Below are 10,614 nucleotides of genomic sequence, written 5' to 3'. Positions count from 1 at the left end.
AAAGGAGGGTGGAGGTCATGAGACCCACAAAGACTAGAAGGAGAAATTTTGCAGATGTTGCTGGAGCTTTTTTTGACCTTGGGGGAGTGTTGGTTCTAATGATGAAGAGCACCTGGAGTGTACCTGGACACCCACACATAGCCAGGGGAAAGACTGAAACAGTAAAGATCAGATTTGTCTATAAGACTAGAAAATGCTAGAAGTGAAGTTCTGAGTGCCCTTAACAAGAGAGAACAAAACAGGCGTACTGTATGGTACACTTGTATCTTGAATATGGATTACAGTTCTGGTTCATTGTCCTCTCCAAAACATGTCAGCTATACACTGTAAACAACTGAAAAGGGCTTAGAGAACAATAGACATAAAAGGATGTAACATCTTACACAGGAGGAATGACTAAGTGTGCTCTGCAGTCTGAAGAAAAAATGGATGAAGAGGGATATGACAAAGATCTATTAAAAAAAAAAAAAGTATTGCTGAGGTGAATAGAGACAGCTTATTTCCTTATTCTTCCAACTCAAAAACTAGGGACTACCATCTAGAACTAGTGCCATTCAAGATTAACAGAACCAGGAGCTTCTTTGCAGAGCATGCCACTATGCTGTGGGAGTTATCATCGTGGGGTACTGAAGATGTTAACTTTTGACACAGGCACAAAAATTGTGTGGACATAGAAGAAAAGAAAGGCCATCAAGGACCTGCATACAGTAATTCTGCCTCTAACTTTGGGCATCACTGAAAAGATGGGGCTAGGAAAGAAGGAGAAATACTAGTATCAGGTTCTGTTCTGTCCCTTAGGTATCTGCATTTTTTTCCCCCTCCTGGAGCTGAAATGGACAGGTTGGCCATGATCAGTGACAAGCTAATGAAGGCAACCCAGGACTTGGTGGGGCGTGAAATGGGGAGGTTATAAGTAAAGAAGCAAGGGGCCAAGTACAGCCAGAACTCCAGCAGGAGGTTCTGGGGGTCTTCCACTTGCCAGTATAAGGGTAAGCAGAATACAAGACCGCATGGACCTTTGATCAGGCCCAGTACAAATTTTTCAAGTCCTAAGGACTTTGAACAGATAAAGCATCACATTACCAATTACTCATCCATGAAATGGTTGTTAAGCCCTTAACAGAGATGCCTACATTCACGTAACTGAGCAGTTATATTAGTGCCTTTCCAACTCACACATTTCTCCTTTGATTTGCTTCCCCAGAATCAAGGCTGCCCTGTGTGGAGGAACCACCTCTAGGTCAGGAGGATGGGGGAAATTGAACAGATGAAGCAGGAGGCTGAGCAGCTGAAGAAGCAGATTGCGGTAATGCTGGCAACAGTCATGAAACTGCTGAGAGAGCTGTCTACCCCCTGTGTCCAAGCTCCCAGGCTTCCCTCCTCAGTCATAATTTGGAGTTGAGCTTTCTCCATCTATCTCCTTGAAGCCCTAGTGAAGTGCTACGCAGCCCTTTAAGTGCTGATGAGATTTTCATAGCACGGTGGGGGAAAGAGGCTGGGGGAGAAGGGAGAGAGGAGGGGACTCTACAATGGTGAGAAAGCCAAGCAAAATGTCTGCAGGGGAGCAAAGAGAGTCCCCAGGACCTCCTCTGTCTGCGAGGCATTCTGCCAGGTGGGAGGATCCATTGGAAGGGACCAGTATGGGTAACTGGACACTGACTAGCTTTTGGCTTGCTTTTCTGATGTTGGACTGGTCACAGACCAGGATCCCCTTGTGCTAGCCACAGTCCAAAACCAGCAAATCCATGGTTTCTACTCCTAGCTGTCCCCAGGCTCTTGGATGTGGCCCTGAATTTCACATGCCATTGCCTCCATCACACAGCCTTTTTCTGTCTTGTCTGCTCTTGTCTCTTCTCCAGGATGCCCGGAAAGCCTGTGCAGACACCACACTTGCTCAGGTAAGGGACAGGGCTGGCTGGGCAGGTGAGTGTGTGTGAGGGAAGTCAACTAGCTCCACTCAAAGGGAAACTCTCTCCGGTTGGGAAGCAGAGTTAGGAAGCAGAGATGTGGGAAGCAGTAAAGCTTCTGCCAGCCCAAGATTAAATATTTCTCTCCCCCCAACTCTTTCCTCAGATTGTATCTGGAATGGAGGTTGTTGGCCGCATCCAGATGCGGACCCGAAGGACCCTGCGCGGGCACCTGGCAAAGATCTACGCCATGCACTGGTCCACAGACTCCAAGTGAGAGAGATGCTGCAGGGCAGCACACGGGTGTGAAGGGCAAGAAAGATCTGGTGGGAAGCAAGATACTAACATGATCTTCTTCCTCTCCCACAGACTTATGGTCAGTGCCTCACAAGATGGGAAACTGATTGTGTGGGACACGTACACAACTAACAAGGTAGGAGTCACATGGCTGCAGCAAGCTGGGGTGCTGGAATGGGTCCCCTCAGAGTTAGTGCCCTTGCCCTGCTCTCTCTGCTGCCAGAGTACCAACAGGGTTTCTTGTCCTCCCAGGTCCATGCCATCCCTTTACGTTCTTCCTGGGTCATGACCTGTGCCTATGCTCCCTCAGGCAATTTTGTGGCCTGTGGAGGCCTTGACAACATGTGTTCCATCTACAACCTCAAGACTCGTGAAGGCAATGTCAAAGTGAGCAGGGAGCTGTCAGCTCATACAGGTGTGTGTATGTGTGTGTCTGTCTGTGCTGCCTGCCTGCAGCCCAGGTGCCTTCTGCTTCCAAACCTCGCTTTTCTAGCCCTGCTTCCTTTCTCATATTTTTCTGTTCCCCCTTCCTAGGTTACCTCTCTTGCTGCCGATTTCTTGATGACAATAATATTGTGACTAGTTCTGGAGATACAACATGGTGAGTGTTTTCTGCATCCTAGTGACACGACCTCTGGCTCTTAGAGCCACGAAGCACATCAGAAACTGCAGTCCTTTTGCTCTGCAGCAGTCCACTGTCTAAGGATGAATTGCTTCTATAGAGGGAGGCCACACAGGGCACCTGAGATAGCCAGGTCTAATCTTCCTACCTTGGCAGAACAGGTGCTTCTTTTTCTGAGTGGTGCAGGTCTATTGATGAAGCAGTAGAAACCATGTTGTCAGCTCTTGCAAAGCACAGCATCATTTACCCCAAGACAGAAACCATCATAACTTTATGTGAAGCCCACATACACACTCTACTTCTTCAGTCTTGTCCACTGTGCAAAGGACACCTGCAAAGCCAGTGCCTGGATTCTTTGCTTCCTGGCTCTCGGGTCTTGCTGTGCTGTGATCCTGAGCAGTGCTGAGTCTTGCCTTAAGAACCTCTTGCCCCAAGACAAGTTAGGATCTGGCATTTCCATCAGAGATCAATGGGGCTTGTTTGCCTGCCTGTACTGTGGGATCCCATTGAACATGGCCTGTGCATCCTACAAGCATGGATTTAGCAGACCTTTATCAGCTGTTTGTCCCTGTGTCCCTCTTGTCTCCTTTCAATATTCCCTTCAAGTGTTGCAATTGTGGGAATGCAGTTGAACCTCACATACTACCAGCCTTAGCCTAATTCTGCTTGCCAAAGGTATGACCAGCAGCAGCTGACTCCAGAGATGCTCTCACCCACTTTCTCATGCTGAAGCCAGGCCCGTGGCTTCCCTCCTTTTGTTTGCTAGTGTGACAGCTCTTCAGACCAGCTGTAGATCTGCTCTGTATGCAATGGCTCTGAGAAGTTCTCTCCTCTCCCACAGTGCACTCTGGGACATTGAGACCGGGCAGCAGAAGACTGTGTTCATGGGTCATACTGGGGACTGTATGAGCTTGGCCGTCTCCCCAGACTTCAAACTCTTCATCTCTGGGGCTTGTGATGCTACTGCCAAACTGTGGGACGTGCGGGAGGGCAACTGCCGTCAGACCTTCTTAGGGCACGAGTCTGATATCAACGCTATCTCTGTACGTATGCCGACTGCACAGCAGTGGGGAAGAAAGGAGAATGGAGGGTGGACCAGTTCTTGGGACAAGGTTGAAAGAAGCTGTCACAGTTGTGTGGGGAGACATGGGCTCCATGATCCAGCCTGAAGCAGGGAGGGCTTGAGGGCCTTTCCACAGTGCCCCATCTTAGCAGTTTGGGTGAACCAAAAACCAGAGGGTTTGCCTACTCTCTATAACCCTCCACCTTCCCAAAGGGAATATATAAGGGGAATAAAGAGGAGAGACTTAAAAGTTGGAAATTTTAAAAATTTGAAACAGATTTACTAGGACAGGGGAAAGGCTGTAACACAGGGTATGAAGAACAAAAAAAAATATATATGCATGAAAATACATACAAATATATATACAAACCGGTCTCGATGCTGGCAGGGATAGGTACCTAAGGGCCCCCTACAGCAGGGCCAACTCAGGAGGGGGTTCATGGCTCTTCCCAGTACCCAATGGATGTGGATTCTGAAAAGCACATGGGGAGCTGGGGGTAAAGGAGCACAGGGGAACAGCAGAGGGGCAAGGAAGGCTGATGGTCTGCATGACCTTGAGAGGGGATGGGCAGGGAATAGGAAGGAATAGACCCCCCTGTGATCCATCCCCTCAGAGTCTGAAAGCCCTCCTGCTTTAGTTCCTCATTCTCACACTATGACACATGGGCACCAGGACACCAAAGCATCTAGGTCTAACTCAAAGCACTGCTTGAACTCGGCCAGCATGCTGTGGTCTGGGGAGCTCAACACCCTAACACAAGTGCTGGCACAGCTCAGATCATAGCAGCTGCTGGAAACCATGTTTCAGGCATGCTCCAGGACCCCCGGAGCAAGGTGTAAGTGAGGCAGTAGAAGTATCTAACTTAGATGAGGGTCTTAGTCAGCTCCAGTGAGCAGAGGTGGAAACTTGGGATCATGGGGAGGTTTTCTGAAGATGAAATCCTCACAGGAGCCAGCACAGACATTTGGGGGCAAGTAGTCTCTTCCAAACAGAGCCCTAAAGGTGGCAGGACCAGAAACATGTCAGTTAAATCCCAAGTAGCAAACCAGACGAGACTGCCAGATTCCTGCAACATCTGCTGTTTGAACCACCCTTGAATGCTTTCAATGAGTATAGGTTTTCTCACACGTCCTATTGCTACCCTGCCAGCTGTATGGTTTTCTGACATACCTGCTCCTGTGGAGCTTTTCATAGCTTCTCATAGCAGGAGACACAGAAAAAGGAATGTGTACAAGAAGGCTGTGTTATGAGGATCAGGCAGAAGAAAGCTCCCATAGATCTGTTGTGCTAGACCCAATCGAGAAGATAATGGGTGGACAGTTCTCAAGCTCTGAACTAACAGGTGGAGTTTGAGAGACAATAATCCTTTCTCAAGCACTAGAACACCTTGCAATAGCTCTAACCCCTACATCCTTAGCTCTCCTGAGGTGGTACTAAGTCTTTGGAGAAGCATCAGACTCCCCCTCCAGCAGAATCAGCTTTTATGATCCAGTGTCTTGTCCTGGGTTCTCCTACCTCTAGGACTTCCTGATGATTAGCAGGGAGGTGAGGAGTTAAGAGAACTTGTAAGGCACAGTCTGGTTAAAACCTGGTGTTTGTTCTCCTCAGTTCTTCCCTAATGGTGAAGCCATCTGCACTGGCTCAGATGATGCCACCTGCCGCCTCTTTGACCTCCGTGCAGACCAGGAGCTTGTGGTGTATTCCCATGAGAGCATCATCTGTGGGATCACATCAGTCGCCTTCTCCCGCAGCGGGCGCCTCTTGCTCGCTGGATACGATGACTTCAACTGCAACATTTGGGACAGCCTAAAAGCAGAGCGTGTGGGTGAGTGGCTCCTGGAGGCCCCTCTTTCCTTCCCTGCAAGGTCTTCTGTCCCTACCAAGGCAAGAATTTGGCCTTTATTTTACCTAAAAAAGACACATTCTACACTGACTGAAGCCCAACAAAGCTTCCTCACACTGAAGGAGCACACTGTAACTAGAGCAATTCTCTTTTGTGTAGAAGAACTATTTTTTTTTTAAAGTTAAGAAGGTCAAGCCTTTATATACCCTTGTTTCACAGGGGGAAAGTGCATTAAGGTTCCTATTAGTTAAAACTGCTCACAAGAACCAGTAGTCTTTCCCACTTACTACAAGCATCTGACATTTTGCCAATTCCAAATACTCAAAGTGCCACTTTTTGGCCAGGCACCAAGCTGAACATGGACCTGGGCCTCTGTCCAGCATCTTTGGATATCTGATGATACTCAAACACGGAATACAGCCAAGCATAATTTTTCTTTCAGATGTAGCTGCTAGGCTCTGAAAACCTATAATGCAGCCCACCATCAGTATAGCTTTTTCTGAGTCTTATCAAGGACACCATCCTTCCTTAGTCCTACCATCACTACATGATGAAATGAGGGTTTGTTGTGCAAAGGTTCAGCTAGCCAGCCCCAAGAATGTTCTGTTCCAAAGAACATTTTTCTTTGGTCGGTCCCATGCATGGTGGTTGAATGCATGTTTGTTCTTACTGGCAGCCTACTAATTGTAACACACTGTGCATGAACATACATCACGAAACACAGGGATGTAGGAATACAGCCTATGATGCACGTCCTCAGCACGGCCAACTCCTTCATCTCTCCCAGACCCTGCTTCTTTTCCTGACCTCTCCTCTTTTCCCTGTAGGAATCCTTTCTGGCCATGACAACAGAGTGAGCTGCCTGGGGGTGACAGCAGATGGGATGGCTGTTGCCACTGGCTCGTGGGACAGCTTCCTCAAGGTTTGGAATTGAGGACAGGAGCAGAGAGGGAAAAAGCAGCAGAAGCATGGCCCACAGCCTGAGCCCATGCAAGCAGCATCGTCAGCTGAACACGACAAACGCCTACCTACCACTTCCACTTCTTTCTAGACACAGATTGCTTGTAGGGGTTTCCCAGAGCGAAAGAGAAAGGAGAGGTTGGGAGGGGGGAGCAGAGAGCTGGGGACCAGGAGGAGCTGGGGAGCAGGAACACACACACCGGCCCTTCTCTCCACCTCTAAACAGGCCCAGAAGTTTTTCAGCCTTGTGCAGGCTTGAAGACCTACAAAACATTGTTTATGATATCTCAGGACTTTACAGTACAGTTCAGACACCCTGCATCTTCCTTCAAACACTTCTACCCACTTCGTTACCTAACCTTCAGAGGACCCCTCCTCCAAAACCTCTATCCTGGACTAAGCTCTGTCCCCTACATTCTCTGAGCAGCTGTTCTATCTCCCTGCAGAGAGCCTCAGAGATGTACTGTTTTTGAGGTTTCTATCATGCAACCTCAAACAAAAAGCTAGTGTAAATTTGGAACATTTTCTTAATTCAATGGGGAATTCTTAATTCAAGTTTCATCTATGCATAAGCAGGGGGAAAGGTAGCCCTCACACCTGCCAGAATACCGTGGAATGTTATATTCTTATTTATTGTCTGCTTCTTGCTGTTCCTTCTCTTTTTGCCTCAGTCCTGCATTGTGTGGTGACCCTGTCTAACCAGTAGCCATCAGCCCCCATTTTCAAGTCTGTTCTAGATCTTCATAGCCCAGGCAAATAAAGAAAGCTCACATAAGCACTGCAGGCTGTGTTCTTTCCAGCATTGCCATGAGCAACATAACTCTCCTTCTGTGAATACTGCAGATCCCACCCAGAGAACATCTCATCTGCAGGCCTTGCTCTATCTTAAAAGTCCCCAGAGGAGGATGTTCATATTTTGGATCCCACCCTCACATCAGACCCTTGCAATATGCTAGTTCTTTGTATACATTGACTTCAGGCCAGTGTTGCTGCAACAGAACTCCAGAAGTGAAACAGGCTGCATCAGCCTCCTTCACTGAACTGCAGCTTCCTAGCCCCATTCTATAGTACATGGGCTGAAGGTCAGACCTGTCTCAGCACAATTCTGTGGTGGCACACTACAAGCAGGTGACAGATCCAAGTTTACAGGCTAAGGGAATGCTGATCTATTTGTTCCTGAATTCTTATCCTCAAAGAAAAGATTGCACTGGGCAAGCAAAGGACTCTTACTGTCCTACCACGACATACATACAGTCAGCAAAGGCTTAATATAAATTTATTTACTTCAGATAAGAATTCTAGATTAAGTCAATACAGCTAAAATACTAGAAGCAGCAAACTCTGTACTGTACATAAGAACTGGAAGGCTAGGGGAGAGAGAGAGAATGTGCTCTTTCCCCAACAGAGATAAGTGAGAAGAGTGACCACAAGTCTGGACTTTCAGTCTATTGCAGGATTTCTCACCCTACAAAACTCTCAAAATATAGAAGCAATTCACAGAAAGATTCTAGAAAGTATCTTTAGTTCTCCACAAAAGGACACTGTTGGTTCTCTTTGTTCAGGTCATTCCAAGCACAGTTCCCAGATTTCAGGCTCCTATTCAGATCCACTGTCACTTCCCTCTTCTCTCCAATGTTCTCGCCCAACACATGCCTCTTACCCTAGAAAGAAAAACAAAACAAAACAAAACAAAGCCCAAACATACAGTGTAAAACACAAGTTAATTGAGGGTTAGTTTATTCTCAGTGAAACACAGAGCCAATTTTCAGGCCATTCAGCTTTGGCTCTCTTGTGACTGTGTGTAAGAGTGATGGACTTATTTCTACAGCTTAAAGAGAAAAGATACACTGAAATGGACACTATCATAGAAAGGCAAAAGATGCAGATATTGAACAAACGTTGGAGGCATCTATGAACAAGACTGACCCACAGAAAAATATTTATGAAGTCATCAGTCTCTAGAACTCAAGGAAACAGCTCCTAACTGGGGGACTACAAAATACAGAATTTCAAGGATTTGGGGTCTTTTTTCAGCCCGTTCTTCCCCCTCTAAAAAAGTACAAGTCATTAAACTTTACCTGTCGAGAGGCAGGAGCACTGGGAGAATTATCATCCAGCAGGATGCTGAGGGGAGAGCGTCCAGTTCCAGAGTTAGCCATGACCTTGTTGTTCTTGGGTCTTACAGGCTTGCTCCCTAGTGTCAGAAGGAAACATGTCAGCGTGTCACAACAAAGCTGTAGGGTCCCAGGTTTTACATGCTTCCTGGCCTTTATGATCCAGCTTGCTTCTCCACACGGCAAAGACTGCTACCCAGGGACTTCCAGGCAAAGGGATCACAAAAAGGCTGCGGTTGGAAAGGACCTCTGGAGGTCATCTGGTCCAAGCCCCCTTCTCCAGCAAAGCCACTTAGAGCCAGCAGTCCATGTAGCTTTTAAGTATTGTCAAAAATAGTAACTCTGTAGCCTCTCCAGGCAGCCTGCTCCACTGCTTGATTGCCCTCACAGTGAACAGAGCATTTCCTGACATTCAGTGGAGACCTGTGTTCCAGTTTCTGCCCATTGTCACTGGGCACCACTGAAAAGAGCCTGGCTCTCCTTTCCTTATACCTTCCATTCAGGCATTTATAAACGATAAAAAGATCTCCCTGAGCCTTCTCTTCTCCAGGCCAACCAGTCACAGCTCTCAGCCTCCCCACCACAGCAGAAATGCTCAGCACACAGAGTTTTTTGTAGCACAGTCAGTAGCATTACACTCTCAGCACCGCTCAGCTGTAGCACTTGGATGTGCTTCATGCCCTACTACTCACAGTGAGAAACTCCAAGGCTAAGCAGCCTCCACAGTTACAAGCCTGTCTCTGAGAGCTGAAGAGCTGACATTTACCTCCCGATTTTAACTACCGATTGAAAAAAAAAAAAAAAATTTTCAACTCATGAGAGAAATCAATTCCGTAGCAGAACAGGTCTCAGTGGGGCCTCCCGCCTGCCAGCTGCGGAGCCCAAGGCCGGGCTATCGGAGACCCCCGGAGCCAGGAGAAGCGGGGGCAAGGCCCCTGTGAGCAGTCAGGGCAGCAGCGGGCACTGGCGAGCGGTGACCCGCCCTCATCACGGGCTATGCAGCTCCCCAGCCACCTTGCCCCCCAGACAGCGCTTACCGGCAAAGCGGGCGGGCCGCGACGGCGCCGCGCTAGGAGAAAGCGGCCTCTCCGCTTCATCCCCCGAGGGGGCGGACGGCGTAGTCTGCCGGGCAGGCTCCTCCGTGGGGCAGGCTGCTGCTGCTGCAGTCGGCGAGGGCTCCGGAGACGCGGCCTCAGCCCCGAAGGCTTCGCTGAGCTGCCTCACCAGGCGGTCCACGCTATCTGCCAGGGAGGGAGGGAGGAGGGGGGTGAGGTGCCGGGCTGCTGACCCCTCAACCTTCCTACCAGGGGCTACCGCACTCACCAGTCGACGGGGTTCTCATGGGCGTGCGGGAAATGCCGGGCGTGGGGGAGCGCGGGTCCCGTTCCTGGGCAGAGGCTGCTGCCTGTTCGGCGGAGCCAGGCTGAGGGCTGTCTGTCGGAGAGCTCACCACCTGCGGAGAGGGCAGGCATGGCGGTGGCGGCGAGCCGGTGGGGACGCCGAGGGGGAGGTACAGCGGGGGCGGCCGGCGGGAGAGCGCCTACCTCGATGGGAGTGCGCAGGATGCCGGCGGTGGGGGAGCGGGGATCGCTGACGTGCGCCAAGTGCTTGTTGCGGGGGGCAGAGGCGCAAGTGGGGGCACCGGACGGGGTGCCGCCGGTGACCCCCGTGGCGGCCAGGGGAGCGGCCGGGACGCTACCGGTGACCCCCATGGCGGCTGGCGACAGCCGCTACACCTCCACACCCACTCCCCGGCACCACGGTTCAAATCTCCCGCGCGCCAGGCAGCGCGGCCCCATTGGCCCCC

The 10,614-nt window shown here is 49.7% G+C and overlaps 2 protein-coding genes across 2 annotated transcripts; one reads left to right on the top strand and one right to left on the bottom strand.

Moving 5' to 3' along the window:
- Positions 1-1,249: 1,249 nt before the first annotated feature.
- On the top strand, positions 1,250-6,667 carry GNB3 (G protein subunit beta 3). The gene is made up of 9 exons (XM_008499125.2): positions 1,250-1,306; positions 1,860-1,898; positions 2,074-2,180; positions 2,277-2,340; positions 2,457-2,619; positions 2,739-2,805; positions 3,668-3,869; positions 5,499-5,715; positions 6,561-6,667. The coding sequence occupies exons 1-9, from the start codon at positions 1,250-1,252 to the stop codon at positions 6,665-6,667; spliced, it is 1,023 nt and encodes a 340-aa protein (XP_008497347.1).
- Positions 6,668-7,952: 1,285 nt separating this feature from the next.
- CDCA3 (cell division cycle associated 3) lies at positions 7,953-10,534 on the bottom strand. Its single transcript, XM_030453596.1, has 5 exons — positions 10,352-10,534; positions 10,131-10,260; positions 9,845-10,048; positions 8,772-8,887; positions 7,953-8,354 (listed from the first exon to the last, which is right to left on the bottom strand). The coding sequence occupies exons 1-5, from the start codon at positions 10,517-10,519 to the stop codon at positions 8,214-8,216; spliced, it is 759 nt and encodes a 252-aa protein (XP_030309456.1). The 5' UTR covers positions 10,520-10,534; the 3' UTR covers positions 7,953-8,213.
- Positions 10,535-10,614: the final 80 nt, after the last annotated feature.

This window comes from Calypte anna, chromosome 1 (assembly GCF_003957555.1).
Source record: "Calypte anna isolate BGI_N300 chromosome 1, bCalAnn1_v1.p, whole genome shotgun sequence".
NCBI classification, from domain to species: domain Eukaryota; kingdom Metazoa; phylum Chordata; class Aves; order Apodiformes; family Trochilidae; genus Calypte; species Calypte anna.
This window is presented reverse-complemented; position numbering and strand designations above follow the sequence as displayed.